The sequence below is a fragment of the Hemitrygon akajei genome, chromosome 5, assembly GCF_048418815.1.
Source record: "Hemitrygon akajei chromosome 5, sHemAka1.3, whole genome shotgun sequence".
Lineage (NCBI taxonomy): Eukaryota > Metazoa > Chordata > Chondrichthyes > Myliobatiformes > Dasyatidae > Hemitrygon > Hemitrygon akajei.
This window is the reverse complement of record NC_133128.1, coordinates 12818360-12834714: the sequence shown is the minus strand read 5'-3', so window position 1 is coordinate 12834714 and position 16355 is coordinate 12818360. Positions and strand designations below refer to the sequence as shown.

General features: G+C 42.5%; 1 protein-coding gene across 2 annotated transcripts in view; it reads left to right on the top strand.

Annotated features, from left to right (window-relative positions):
- Positions 1-16355, top strand: part of LOC140727495 (neural cell adhesion molecule 2-like) — a 1581686-nt gene that overhangs the window by 1253987 nt on the left and 311344 nt on the right. For both annotated transcript variants that reach the window (XM_073044851.1, XM_073044852.1), the window contains exon 5: positions 1155-1292. In XM_073044851.1, the coding sequence (XP_072900952.1) occupies positions 1155-1292 (138 nt within the window). The remainder of the gene's footprint in view (positions 1-1154; positions 1293-16355) is intronic.

Here is a 16355-nt window from a genome sequence, read left to right as displayed (position 1 = left end):
CAACAGTGGTGTGAGAAGAGCACCTCTGAACACTCAAACCTTGAAGTTAATCAGCTATTGTAGCAGAAGACCATGAACATACACACAGTGGTCATTTTATTAGGTACAAGAGGTACCCAATAAAGTGGCGACTGACTATAGGTGGAAACTTGCAGTTCAATATGTCGATTGTGTCATTGTTCAGTTTTCTGAAAGGACCAATGTAGTGTTCTCGCACAGGTGTAAAAGAACTCTGAACTTAACACCAAGCATAAACCAGTCAATGAGGCGGTCCCAGTAAGATTAACCGCTTACTGTTCACTCTTCCACATTAACATATGGTGAAAACTGTTGATAAAACAATACAAAATATATACAGTATTTGTTTCCTTCTTGACATCACATTTACATCATAAATACTTGCAAAAGTAAAACTACAACAACTATATTACGTTAAAGTGCAACATACAGTCAGAATCTACCTACGCCATCGACTGGCTTTAAATACACTTCAACACAAACTATCCGCAACTCTTTAAATAACAAAAAACATAAACTTTATCAACCGTCATTACTTTTAACAGAATCAGCGTTAACATTTTTAATTCAACATATCGATTATCTCATGAACTTACGGTGTTGCTTCTCTAATGTTTCTAGTGCGTAGAAAGAAAACTTTTCTCACGCTGATCCTGCACACATAAGCCCCCTCCTTCCCGTTTCCCCAAACTGGTATTTTCCCACAAGACACGGCGAAACCGGGTGTGACGTCATCGCATGCCGCGATATATCACAGACAACGCATTTGCTTTAAACAACCTTAACTTTACCTAGAAAACGATAACAAACAAATTACTAAAGCGAAAATATAATAAACTAACCAAATGCCTTAAAGGCAACACAACCATCAACATGAACACTAACTCAGTATTTTGCTCTGATTTTGTACTGCTTATTTATTTCTTCCTTTTATATTATTTTATTTCATCTTATACTAAATTTTTATATACTGCACTGATCTGCTGCCTCAAAACAACAAAATGCAGAATATGTCAGTGATGATAAACCTGATCCTCATTCTGAAGAATAAGTCCTGCTAATGTACCAAAAGAATTCATGTGCTTCCAGTTGTCTCTTTATCTCAAGGCTTATGCTTTCCTTCACTTGCTTTCCAGACAACTTTATGATGGTTGGTGATAGTAACCTGAAAATCCGACGCATTAGTAAGAAGCACGAAGGTGTTTACCGGTGCGAGGGAACAGTGGAGGCGAGAGGTGAAATTGATTTCAGAGACATCATTGTAATTGTCAATGGTAAGGAAACTTCCACAATGTATGTACTTCCCTCATCTGCTGAGTGCAAAAACGCTATGGCCAAGCAGTCAAGTATGGTCAAGTATAGCATCAGCAGTGGACCAAAGAATTCAAAGCGAGAGAGAGAGAGCTTCGCACACGTCAGGGAGAAGAGTTTGAAAAAGGAGCATTTCACGGGGATCAGCGCATTAGCAACGGACCAATGGATTCGCGGTTCGTTAGCAGGAGCAAAAGTAGAGCAAATAAAAGTAAGGAGGGGATAAAAGTGGGAGGGGACCAGTGTAGGGAACTTGAGCCTTTGGCGAGGAGACACAGGTAAGTAGCAAGTAAGGTTGTTGTGGTTGAATAAAAAGTCACTAAATTACAGCCAATTAAGTAAAGGGATGATGCAGGATCAGCTGATGCACTGTAGCTGTGTGAGGTGGCAGCTGGTGGAGCCCATTGTTGTTCCTGGTGACCACATCTGCAGCAAGTGTTGGCTGCTCGAGGAAGTTGATGACTCAAAGTTGACCTGGAATCTGAGCTTCAAACACTGCGGCACATCAGGGAGGGGGGGGAGAGTTACCAGGATTCTCTGTTTCAGGAGGTAGTCACACCCATGAGATCAGCTGCCTCAAATTTGGTCTGTGGTCAGGGACAAGAGGGTGTGACTGCGAGTGAGGAGGGTAGTGAGATCCGGAAGCCAGTGCTGGAGGAGCCTCAGCCCCTGAGCTTGTCCAATGGGTCTGAGATTCTTACTCCCTGTGTGGGTGAGAGTGAGGGCTGTAGGAACGATGAGCAACCTAACTGTGGCACTGTAGTTCGGGGAGCCTTTCAAGAGGGGGGAGAGAAGAGAAATGTAGTGGTAAATGAGGATAGCATAGTCAGGGGAATAGACAAACCCCTCTGTCGTGGGGATAAAGCATTCCGAAGGGCGTGTTGCCCACCTGCTGCCCGGGTTCAGGACATCTTCTCTGACCCACAGAGGAACTTGCTGTGGGAGGGGAAAGATTCAGTTTTCGTCATCCAGGTGGGTACCAATGACATAGGTAGAATGAGGAAAAATGTTCTGCTGAGGGAATTTGGCCATCTAGGGACTAAATTAAAGAGCAGAACCAAAAGGGTAGTAATCTCTGGATTGCTATCTGAGCCACATGCAAATTGGCACAGGATTAAGAAGATTAGAGTAAAATGCTTGGCTCAAGGATTGGTGTGGGAGAAGTGGGTTTGAATTGATGGGAAATTGGCATCAGTATTGGGGAAGGAGGGAGCTGTACCAATGGGACGGGCTCCACCCGAACCGTGATGGGACCTAGATCCTAGCAAATCGCATAAGTAGGGCTGTGGATAGGACTTTAAACTAAATAGTAGGGGGTGGGTTCAACAAAATGGAGAAGTATGGATGAAGTAAAAAAGAAAAGTGTGAATAAAGATAAAGAAAAACAAAAGATAAAAAAGAGAAAAGTAAGAGTGGACTGAAGAAAAGTCAAGTGCAAAAGAGTAAAAGATTACAAGATTTTAAAAGCACAATGAGTGTGAGGGCACTTTATTTGAAGTAGTATTCGAAACAAGGTCAGTGAACTTGTGGCTGAAATCAGGACAAAGAGATTTGATTTAGTGGCCGTTACAAATTCGTGATTGCAGGGTGGAGAGGATTGGGAATTGAGTATCCAAGGATATCAGGTAATACGGAAAGATAGGCAGGAAGGTAAGGGAGGTGGGGCAGCGCTCTTAATTAAAGATGAGATCAGGGTGATAGTGAGAGACGATGTAAGATCTAAGGAACAGAATGTTGAATCCATCTGGGTAGAGTTAGGAATGGTAAAGGGAAAAAAATCACTGGTGGGAGTTCTTTATCGGCCACAGTGCCACAGGCAATAAACAGAGAAATATCTGAGGCTTGTCAGAATGGAACAGCGGTTATCATGGGGGACTTTAACTTGTACATAGACTGGGTGAATCAAGTTGGTCGAGGCAGTCTTGAGGAGGACTTCATAGAATTTATCCATGATGGCTTTCTTGAACAGCATGTTACTGAACCTACAAGGGAATGTGTTATCTTTGTTCTGGTCCTGTGCGTTGAGACAGGTAAAATGAGTGATCTTGTAGATAGGGATCCTCTTGGAAAGAGTAATCACAGCATGACTGTGTTTCTCATACAAATGGAAGGTGCAGTAGTTCAATTTAAAACCAGTGTATTATGGTGAAACAATGGAGACTACAATGATGGCTAGTGTAGAATTTGGCTAGTGTAGAATGAGAACACAAGCTATATGGTGGGACAGATGAGGAACAGCGGAGGACTTTCAAAGAGATTTTTCGTGGTGCTGAACAAAAGGATATTCCAGTTAAAAGCAAGGACAGTAAGGGTGGGGAGAGCCAGCCTTGGATAACAAAGGAAATAAAAGAAGACATTAAACTAAAAGCTCGTGCATGCAAAGTCACCAAGAGTAATGGGAAACAGGAAAAATGGGGAGAACTTTAAAAAGCAACAAAGTACCACTAAGCAAGCAATAAAGAAAGGGAAGCTAGGTTATGAGAATAAACCAGAACAAAATAGAAAAATAGATAGTAAAAGTTTTTATAATTATATAAAGCAGAAAAGGTGGCTAAAGTAACGTAGGTCTCTTGGAGGAAGAGAGGGGGAATGGATCTTGGGTAATGAAGGCATGGCTGAAACTTTGAATGACTATTTTGTGTCGATCTTCATGGTGGAGGACACATCCAACATGCCAGGGAGAGATGTTATGGATGCGATGTGAGGTGAGGACCTCAGTGCAATAGCTATCACTAAAGAGATAGCACTAAGCAGACTTGTCGGCCTGAAGATAGATCTGTCCCTTGGTCCTGATAGAATGCATCCCAGGGTACTGAAAGAAATGGCAGAAATTATAGTAGAGGCTTTGGTGATGATTTACCAAAATTCTCTGGACTCTGGGCTGGTGCCAGCAAACTGGAAGATGGCAAATCTCATGCCACTTTTCAAAAAAGGATGTAGGCAAAGGGCAGGTAACTATAGGCCAGTTAGTTTAACACCTGTATTTTGGAGAATGCTTGAAGCTATCATTAAAGAAGAAATAGTGGGGCATCTGGAAAGAAATAGATTCATCAGACAGATGCAGCATGGATTCCGCAAAGACAGGTCCTACTCCTGCACCTATTTTGAAGTTCTTATTCTCTTATGTCAACATTCTTGCTAATTTTTTTTACCTTTACACTGTCGAGAAGGTGTTTTCTGTATAACCGAGATAACCTGCCTTGATCGACATACAAAGGAAAGGAGTTGACTTTAATAGTCACATCCATTTTTTTCGACACTATGGTTTTGATCCTCACTACTTTCTCCAAATGGTCCTGTCCCGAGAACTGACGTCATGATCATCTGTAATGCTATTTATGTTATCATTGCCTTCCACTCTCAAGGCCCTAAGTACCAAACCATGTTCTAAAGTTCTCTGCCTGCCCCAAACTCCTTTCTACACATCACCTTATATGTGCCTGGTGATGTGCGTTAAGATGTTCCACTGCAATAACCATGCTGTTTAGGTAGCCTGTTATGAGCATGCAGGCGACAGGAAACTGTTCGCCCCCTGAATTGTGTTAGAAATCTATAACTCTGGCCAAGGAGATCAAGACGTTTGGGGAGACTGAAATCAAAACTTCAGAGGTAAAATGGAGATGCTGGCTTTTGGAACAAGGTTGAAATAAACCTCCATCACCTCTTTCTGGTGGAGCTAAATAAACCCCTGACCCTTTTCCTTACTCAAACTCTTCTCATGTTCTCAGTATTATTTATTAACTTATTAATTTATTATTGGTATTAATTGTATTTGCACAATTTGTCTTCATATGTACATTGGCTGCTTGTCAGTCTTAGGGTGCAGTTTTACATTCATTCTATTGTATTTCTTTGTTCTAGTGACTTCTTGCAAGAAAATACTCTCAGGGTAGTATTTGGTGACATTTTTGTACTTTGACAATAAATTTACTTTTGAATTTAAGACCTCCTCCTGATGGCATTGGAACATCTCACTTCTGTTAAAGGCCCTTTCACAATTTTTAAGTGTCTCCCATGAATATACAATCGAAATACATCACTGGGGTCAAGCCATCTTCTTGTTACTGCCATCGGGAAGGAGGTACAAGGGCCTTGTTGAGTTCTATATTGCTCAGTTCAGAATTAGTTATTACCCTTCAACCATCAGGCTCCATGTCAATACTGACCTGATTTCACAATCTATGGACTCACTTTCAAGGACTCTACAGCTCATGTTCTCGTTATGAGTTATTCATGTGCTTGTTTTTTATTGTATTAGCACAGTTTGTCTTCTTTTGCACTTAGGTTGTTAGTCAGTCTCCGTGTGTCATTTTTCATTGATTCTATTGTATTTCTTTGTCCTACTGTGAATGCCTGCAAGGAAATGAATCTTAGGATTGTATATGGTGACATGTATGTATGTACTTCGATAATAAATTTACTTCTGAACTTAGAACTTCAAACTTTTCAAAGACAATGCTGTCCCCTCTATCCTCCCTCATCCAGTGTCCCTGGGCTTGCTGTGTGTGTCCCTCACACAGCCTGCTGGATAAACATCAATCGATGTGAAGGGCTTGTCAGAGCATTTACACAATGAATTCCAGTCCTTCCAATATGCTTCCCAGCCAATGAAGTATTTTTGAAATGCAATAAAAAAAATTAAAAAACAAAAATAATACTGAGAACATAAGTTGTAGAGTCATTGAAAGTGAGTCTGCAGGTTGTGGAATCAGTTCAGAGTTGAGCTGAGTGCAGTTATCCATGCTGGTTCAGGAGCCTGATGGTTGTAGGATAATAACTGTTTCTGAACTGGGTGGTGTGAGACCTAAGGCTCCTAAACTTATTTCCTGATGGTACCAGCAGGGCATGATCCAGATGGTGGTTATACAAAATGGAAGAAGGCTGTTTGGCCCATTGGATCCAGGTCTGCTCCCAAAAGGGACAATCCCATCAGTCATATTTCCCCTCTCCTTACTTCCCTGAAATCCTGCATCTTTTTCTTTGTCACAATTACCCATAAAGTCCCCCCTTGATTCTTTTACCAGTAACCTGCAGTGAGTGGTGGTTTATTTCCATGCTTTTGTCAGTTAACCACCTGTATGTTTGGGCTGTGGGAGGAATCCAGAGTACATGAGGGAAAGCCACACGTTCACAGACGCAACGTACAAATCGATGCGCCCTGCAGCTCCTGAGGTCAGGAGCGATTCTGTGTCCCTGGTGCCATGAGGCAGCAGCTCTAACCAGTGGTCTCCAGATGGGAAGAAACTTGAGTCCTGGCATTCAAATGTTAAATGGTGAGTGGGCCTTCATTAGTTGGATTGAATTCAGAGCTGCAAGGTTAATGTCTAACTCTGGTTAGACCACACTAGGGGTTCTGTATTCAATTCTAGTGATATTTCATTAGGAGTTGAGGAGTTTTGGTATATCACACTCTCAAATTTCTACGAATTTACTGTGGAGAGCATTCTAACTGGCTGTATCACCACCTGGTATGGAGGGGGAGGGGTGGGAGCACTGCACAGGGTTGAAATAAGCTGCAGGGAGACATCTGCTTATTCATCTCCATCATGGGCACTAGCCTCCAAGGAATCCAGGGCATCTTCAGGTAGCAATGCCTTAGAAAGGTGCCACCAGGACACGCCCTCTTCTGATTGCTACCATCAGGGAGGAGTTAGAGAAGAGTGAAGATACACACGCAGTGATTCAGGAACAGCTTCTTCCCCTCTGCCAGCAGATTTCTGAAGGGACATTGAACTCATGAGCACTGGCTCACTAATTTTTTGCATTACTTATTTAATTTAACTTGTAATATATATACTAACTATAATTCACACTTTTATTATATGTATTGCAATGTACTGCTGCTGCATAACAACAAGTTTCTGATTGCATTATAGGAAGCTTTAGAGAGGGTGCAGAGGAGATTTACCTGGATGCTGCCTGGATTAGAGAACATGTCATCTGAGGAGAGGTTGAGAAAACTAAGGCTTTTCTTGGGAGCAAAAAAGTATGAGAGATGATTTGATAGAGGTGTACAAGTTGGTAAAAGTCATAGATCAAGCAAATAGCCAAATACTTTTTCCTTTGGCGGAAGTGGATAACTTATAGGAGCATAATTTTAAGATGATTGGAGGAAAGTATCAGGGAAATATCAGGGGTAGGACTTTTACACAAAGAGTTGTAGTTGTGTGGAACACGGTGCCAGTGGTATCAGAATCAGAATTAAATTTATTTATCAACAAAATATTTGTCATAAAGTTTGTTGTTTTGTAGTGGTAGAGGAAAAGACATTAAGGACATTTAAGAGACTCTGAGAAAGGTACATGGATGATAGAAAAATGGAGGGCTATGTAGGAGGGAAGAGTTAGATTGATCTTAGAGCAGGTTAAAATGTTGGCACATCATGTGTTATGTTCTATGCTTAAGTGAAGTGTCAGATTTAGAGCAAGCAAATTTGCAACCACATTGCAGCCAAATAGAATGTGTTTGTGTAGAAATGTTTCCAAGACCTCAAGGTGTTAAACTGGTAAGAATATGAACAGAGACTGATACAATCCTAATTCCCTCTGATTTCACTAATGTTTGAAATGGTAAGTGTCCATCTTCATTTGGTAAAACAGATCATTTCTATCAGTTTGAAATGGAACAGATTTGAATATGATCATTATCAGTATAATTTGCTTGTAAAATTTATTAAATTACCTTTTCAGCCAATATTGTCCGCAGATTGATTTTGCCATATAACATGTCATCGGGAACATGAATCTCTTCCTCAGCCCATTAATTTCTCCAATCAACTTCACAATTTAATGAGGAGCCTTTAGTTTTAACAGCTTGTCGAATCGTCAGGATCATAAAGCAGGATTTAGATATTGCCTGCTCTGACCCTGTTTTTCTCCTGTCCTGTACCAACACAGAACATCAAACAGTACAGCACAGGAACAAGCCCTTTGGCCTACCGTTCTTGTACCAAATACAATGCCAAATTAAAATAAATCTTTTCTGCCTGAACATAATCCATATTCATTCCCCAACAGTCTCTTAAATGTCTCTGTTGTATCGGCTTCCACAGCTATCCCTGGTAGTCTATTTCAGGTACTTTGTATGTAAAAAAAAATTGCCCTGCCCATCCCCTTTACATTTCTCCCCTTAAACCTTGAATGTATCTCCTCTAGTTCTTGAGATTCCTTCACTGGATGCCAAATATACCTGAATGAGGCTTTGGAGACCAAAGATGGAGAGTTGCGAATGGGATTAACAAGTCCACTTTTGACTAGCGTGATTTATTACACCAATGGCTGCCTTCTGTCCCATAGGCCCTCTATGATACTGTTGTGATGGGATGGAAGAGCAAGTGTTAGCCTGCCTCAAGGTCTAAATTGATTCCACTCCAGTCCAGATGCCTCAACTTTCAGACCTATGGATGAAAAAAACATTAACACCATGTTGGAATAGCTGCTAATTGGGGAAATGAAGCCCACCCATTACTAAGCGTGGAAAATACCTATAGTGTATATCCCAAACTAGTGCACGCGATGATAAGAGGCGTAGATTGAGTGTCTAGTCAGAGACTTTTGTCCAAGGTGGAAATAGCTAATATAAGGATGTATAATTTTAAGGTCAACATGTACAAACAAGCTGGATGAACTCAGCAGGTCAGGCAGCATCCGTTGAAAAATTTTAAGGTGCCATAATTTTAAGGTGATTGAAGAAAAGTGTAGGGTGGGATGTCGGAGGTCAGTTTTTATACATAGTGTGGTGGGTGCTTGGAACACTCTCCCAGGATTGTGGCAGAGGCAGAAATATTAGAGACACTTAAGAAACTCTGGAATAGACACATGGATGATAGAAAAGTGGAGGGCTATGTTGGAAGGAAGAGTTAGATTGATCTTAAAACAAGTTAAAAGGTTGGCACAACTTTGTGGGCCGAAAGGCCTGTATTGTGCTATAGTGTTTTATGTAGTCTCCCGCAAGTAATTGCGTCACTGTTCATTCTTACCTGTGCTCTGTTGTTCAGAGGCAATTCAAACCTTTCACGTCTTCGCTCCGTTGCATAAGAGGTTCGGCAGATGGTGGAAAACCTGCATAACACACGGCCATCTTCTGTTGGCTCTGTTGCCGTGGCATGTAGATGGTCAGAGTGTGAGAGTGTGACCAGGGTCAATGGCTGCCACTTGCGGCACTTTGCTACTCAGCCATTCATTTGTTACTGTTCCCTTGGATATTGCTTATCTCCTGTCATTACTTGAATCTTCCAATATGCTGGCAATAGGCTTTCCGCCTTCACGCACTGACCTTTACTTCAATCAAATCACTTAGGTTAGATAAATTACCATGTGAATCTTTTTAAGAACGTGTTGTTACGAACCCCATAATCGGGTCACTTACCAGCAAAGCTGGAGACGTCCGTTGGAGTCTGATGATACTATTTTTAACAGTATTTATTAGTAAAAATACACAAAAATAATATCAATGCAAATATACAGATAATATACGTCATAAATACTAAATCTAAAAGTGCGGGTATAATAATAATCAATAAGAAATAAGCTCTATCATTGTCTAGGGGATAATGAATTGTCCGATGTAAATATAAAGTTCGTTCAGTTCATGCAAGCTGCAGCCTTTGGCGACCGCTGTGTTGCAATTTGTTGGAGAGAGAGAGAGATTTGGAGAAAAACTTGCCGGCTTTCCTTTATGATTTCGATCCATCAGGAGTCTCGTTGTCGTGGCCGTTCACTTGTGGCCTCTCCTTTAGCTAAACCGTTCTTCCGTGGTGAGCCCGCCACCCCAGGCAAAAGGGAGGACGTACACGAGCCCCCACCGGCTTTCGCTATTAAACGCTGTCACGGGATTTCTAGCGTTTCTCCTGGTGCGTCTAAAGGGGTTGTTCCCCAGACCCTCTTTTATCCTTACTCACGGGGTCTCAGATGTCAATCAGGTTGGGATGATGCAATCCCTCAACCAGACCACTCTGGTTGTCCCCTGAGGGGTTTCAATGAATAGTACAGTACTCAATACACAATTCCTTCTCCAAGAGACAATGGCCGTTATCAGTGGTTCCGTTCCGCTGAGGTCAGGACACATTCCACCTGGTTGTGTATTCTGTGTGTCTCTCTCTCATTTCCTGGGTCCCAGACCTGAATTAATAGCGATCTTGCGATTCTCAAAAAGGAGGGGGCGACTTTGTACCCTTCGGCCCCTCAGAGTTGCGGCACATTCGTAACAGTGTTTATTGAGATACATACAGCACAAAGTAAGCCCTTCCCCATTTTAACCCTAGTCTAATCACAGGACAACTTACAAAGACCAATTGACCCACCGACCAGTATGTCTTTCGACTATGGGAGGAAAGCAGATCAGTCGGAGAGAACACACATAGTCACGGGAGGTGGGGGGGGGGGTGGGGAAACGTACTCCTTCCAAATAATGGCTGGAATTGAACCTGGGCCACTGGTACTGTTGTGTTAATTAATTCAAAACCTGCACTTTATTATACCAACACTAATAAGTGTTGAGTCCAGTCCAATGAATCAGAATCAGGTTCATTATCACTGTATTTTATGACGTGAGATTTTGTTGTTTTGTGGCAGTAGTATAGAGCAAAGATATAAAATTACTGTCAGTTCATAAATAAATAGAGGATTAATGAGGTAGTGATCATAGACAATTCAGAAATTATTGATACTGAGGTGAGTCACAATTGACATGAAGTCACAATTCTTATTCACATCATTTATCATCTGAGGATATAAAACAGATTAACAATTCCTCTCCAGGTATAACATGCTAATTGTCTTCTTGCTCAGACTTTAGAATCAGGGTCCAGTTTAATATCACTGGCATATATCGTGAAATTTGTTGTCTTGTGGCAGCAGTACATTGCAATACACAACAATAAAAAACTGTAGATTACTGTATGTACTTATTAAATTAAATAAGTAGTGCAAAGTAAGAGGAAAAAATACTAGGGTAGTGTTCATGGGTTCATTGCCCATTCAGAAATCTGATGGTGGATGGCAATAAGTGGTTTCTGAAATGTTAAGTGTGTGTCTTCAGGCTCCTGTACCACCTCCTTGATGGTAGCAATGAGAAGAGGGCATGTCCTGGGAGATGGGGGTTCTTAACGAAGGATGCTACCTTTTTTAAGGTTCGCCTTTTGAAAGTGTTATGGATGCTGGGGAGGTTAGAGCCCAAGAAGCAGCTGACTGAGTACAACTTTACGCTGCATTTTCCTGTCCTGTACAGAGCCCCCCCCCCCCCCACAGTGATGCAACCAGTTAGCATGCTCTCCACAGTACATCTGTAGATATTTACGAGTGTCTTTGGTGACGTCCAAAGTCTTGTTTAACCTCTAATGAAATACAGCCACTGTTGGGCCTTCTTTGTATTTGCATCAATATGTTGGACTCAGGTTAGATCTTCAGAGATGTTGACACCCAGAAACTTAACTGCTTGCCCTTTCCACTCCTGATCCCTCGATGTTGACTGGTGTGTGTTCCCTCAACTTCCCCTTCCTGAAGGCCACAATCAGTTCCTTGGTCATACTGACGTTGAGTGCAAGACCACCGAACCTGGTGATCTACCTCATTCCTGTATGACCCCTCATCACCACCTGAAACTCTGCCAGAAATATTTGAGTTAATTGAGAGATGGTGTCTGAACTGTGTGGAGAGAGTAGAGCAGTGGGCTAAGCACACACCCTTAAGGTGCACCTGGTCTCCGTGGTATTTCCCTGGAAGGTCACCCCCCACAACAGTTCCAAAACAGTATACTCATTATTGAGGGGAATGGCTCAATAAACCTATTTATCTTCCCATATGTTCTCCTCACATTCACCCAGCTTCCCGCTTCCTGTAACTTATGGGTGACTACTTCCCTAAAACTCTGATTGATCATCTCCTCACTCTCCTGTACAAGCCGAATGTCATCCAGATGCTGCTCCAGATCCCTAACACAGTCTTGAAGGAGCTGCAGCAGGATACATTTCACACAGATATAGTTCCCTGGGAGACTCTGGGACTCCAGAGTCCCGAAACTCCAACATCTAGCACGAAGAACACACAATGGCCATTTAAGCTACATTACATATCCCTGACACACTTAGAAAAAAAGGAGACTTAACAGAAACTTACCAAGACAACTTACCCAGAGCCAACGCCTCTAGCGAGCTGAAGCCTCCTTTAAGCCAAAGTCTGACACGCCCACTCTCACCACTGGCCCACACCCAACAATGACCGCTCAGCGGGTCCCTTCTGAACTTTTATTTACTTCCCTCTGCTCTGCTCTCACCGCTGATTGGGCCGCTGGAATGATACTGAACACCCGTGAAACCCTCTTTTTAAATGAGTGCCACCAACCTGGGAGAAACCTCCTCATTGTGCAATACTCCCACCTGAATCAATATCGATTGCTTCTCGATATCCCTGTTACTATTGCAAAGCATGTTTTTGGAAAGCACCAAGTTTGATAAATCTTCGAAACTGGACGAGATGTACCCCAGGCTACTGTGGGAGGCAAGGGAGGACATTGCTGAGCCTCTGCCAATGATCTTTACATCATCAATGGGGACAGGAGAGGTTCTGGAGGATTGGAGGTTTGCAAATGTTGTTCTATTATTCAAGAAAGTGAGTAGAGATAGCCCAGGAAATTATAGACCAATGAGTCTTAATTCAGTGGTTGGTAAGTTGATGGAAAAGATCCTCAGAGGCAAGATCTATGAACATTTGGAGAGGCATAATATGATTAGGAATAGTCAGCATGCCTTTGGGAAAGGCAGGTCGTGCCTTACAAGCCTGATTGAATTTTTTGAGGAAGTGACTAAACACATTGATAATGGTAGAGCAGTAGATGTAGTGTATATGGATTTCAACAAGGCATTTGATAAGGTACCCCATGCAAGGCTTATTGAGAAAGTAAGGAGGCATGGGATCTAAGGGGACCTAGCTTTGTGGATCCAGAATTGGCTTGCCCACAGAAGGTAAGGAGTGGTTGTAGACAGGTCATATTCTGGATGGAGGCCGGTGACCAGTGGAGTGCCTCAGGGATCTGTTCTGGGACCCCTTCTCTTCATGATTTTTATAACTGCCCTGGATGAGGAAGTGGAAGGATGGGTTAGTAAATTTGCTGATGACACAAAGGTTGGGGATGTTGTGGATAATGTGAAGGGCTGTCAGAGGTTACAGCGGGACACGGATAGGATGCAAAACTGGGCTGAGAAGTAGCAGATGGAGTTCAACCTAGATAAGTGTGAAGTGTTTCATTTTGGTAGGTCAAATATGATGATAGAATATAGTATAAATGGTAAGACTCTTGGCAGTGTGGAGGATCAGAGGGATCTTGGGGTCCGAGTACTTAGGACACTCAAGGCTGCTGCGCAGGTTGACTCTGTGTTTAAGAAAGCATACGGTGTATTGGCCTTCACCAACCGCGGGATTGAATTCAAGAGCTAAGAGGTAATGTTGCAGCTATATAGGACTCTGCTCAGACCCCATGGAGTATTGTGCTCAGTTCTGGTTGCCTCACTACAGGAAGGATGTGGAAACCATAGAAAGGGTGCAGAGGAGAATTACAAGGATGTTGCCTGGATTGGGAAGTATGCCTTATGAGAATAGGTTGTGTGAACTCGGCCTTTTTTTCTGGAGTGATGGAGGATGAGAGGTGACCTGATAGAGGTGTATAAGATGATGAGAGGCATTGATCATGTGGATAGTCAGAGGCTTTTTTCCAGGGCTGAAATGGCTAGCACGAGAGGGCAGCGTTTTAAGGTGCTTGAAAGTAGCTACAGGGAGGTAGGTTTATTATGCAGAGTGGTGAGTGCGTGGAATGGCCTGCTGGCGATGGTGGTAGAGGCGGATACGATAGGGTCTTTTAAAAGACTCCTAGACAGGTGTATGGAGCTGAGAAAAGTAGAGGGCTATGGGTAACCCTAGGTAATTTCTCAGGTAAGGACATGTTCGACACAGCTTTGTGGGCTGAAGAGCCTGTATTGTGCTGTAGGCTTTCTATGTTTCCAGTCTTGAAGAAGGGTCACGGTCTGAAGTACCAGCTGTTTATTCTTTTCCATCATGCTGCCTGACCTGCTGATTTCCTCCACCATTGTGTCTGTATTGCTCAGGAATTACATCATCTGCAGTATCACTTGTGTTTATGCATTACCTCATTGTGCTTCTCCCACGCAACAACTTGCCTCTGATGTAATTTCTTTGCTTTTCACTGAGGCAGGATATTTAAACCAGTTACTGCCTGTCACATCAGTCACTGGGCTTGGGTTACTCCGGTTAAAGAGCAAACTGTTTTTCCCAAAGTCAGCAGCGGGTTATCAGTGGTGTCTGTGTTGTGTTCACTTTCAGTTGGTCTAATCCAACTTTCTATGAGCAAGAACCAGACTTCACAAAACATATCACAAAATGGTGGACACAGACCATTACAGCCAGTACAGTCCCTTCGGCCCATGGTGTTGTGCTGACCTTTTACCATCAGCGCTGCCCTCCAGTGTTCAATCTGTGGAATGACAGGCTGGATTGCAGTTCCCAGAACTGTAGAACTGATCTGTAGGACATATCACTCATGGTCTTGGGATATAAACCTATGTATTTTTTTTGCGTGACTTTTTTTTTGCTCGCTATTTTGAACAAGGTTTTTGCACCTTGGCCCCAGAGGAAAGCAGTTTCGTTCGGCTGTATTCATATATAGTTGAATGGGAAATTTGATTTGATTTGATTTCACGCACCCACCGGTCTGTGTAAAAAAAAAACAAATACCCCTGACATCGCCTGCCTGTATTTTCCTCCAATTCTCTTAAAATTATACCATGTCATACTAGCCATTTCTGCCCTGTGCAAAAGGCGCTGCTGTCCACTTAATGAATGTCTTGTGCGTTTCAATCATGTCAACTCCTGCCCACCTTCATCCCAAGAGGATAGCCCAGACTTGCTCACCGACCCTCACAATACATGCTTTCTAGTCCAGGCAGCATCCTGGTAAATCTCTTCTGCACCTTTTCTAAAGCATTCCCATAATGAGGTGACCATAATTGAATTCAATATTTCAGCTATGGACTAACCTAATTATCTCTTTGGCGCTGATTATTTGTTTTTTGTAACTTGTAATAATTTTTATGTCTTGCACTGTACTGTTGCCACAAAATATCAAATTTCACAATGTACACTCAATGGCTACTTTATTAGATACAGGGCATGCCTAATGACTGTATGCCCATGGTCAGTTGCTGCTGTAGCCCATCCACTTCAATGTCCAGTATGTTCTGTGCTCAGAGATGCTCTTTCACGCACCACTGTTGGAATACGTGGTTATTTGAGTTACTGTCGCCTTCCTGTCAGCTTGAACCAGTCTGGCCATTCTCCTCTGACCTCTGTCATTAACAAGGCAGTTTAACCCACAGAACTGCCAGTTATTGGATGTTTATAGTTTCTCACACCACTCTCTGTAAATTCTGAATGTTGTGTGTGTAATTCCAAGGAGATAAGCAGTTTCTGAGATAATCAAACCACCCCATCTAGCGCCAACTAACCAGATAATTTGTTTCAGTAATATCTTTGATATAGTGCCCTGGGGTCTGTTACCGTAAGACTATAAAACATAGCAGCAGAATGAGGCCATTTGGCCCATTGAGTTTTTTCCATTATTCGATCATGGCTGATCCATTTTCCCCCTCAATCCTATTCTTTTGCCCTTTACCTGTAGCCTTTGACACCATTATTAATCAAGAACCTGTCAACCTCTGCTTGCCTCCTTGTTGAGTCTCCAGAAGACCATAAGATATAGGAGTAGAATTAGGCCATTTGGCCCCTCAAGTCTGCTCCGGCATTTCATCATGGCTGATCCATTTCCCCCTCAGCCCCAATCTCCTGCTTTCTCCCTGTATCTCTTCATGCCCTGACTAGTCAAGAATCTATCAACCTTTGCCTTAAATATACCCAATAATTTGATCACCACAACTGCCTCTAGCTACAAGTTCCAAAGTAGCTACGAGGTTTCAGTGAGAGCCCCCCTCATTGTTCTGAATTCCAGTGAGTACAAGCCCA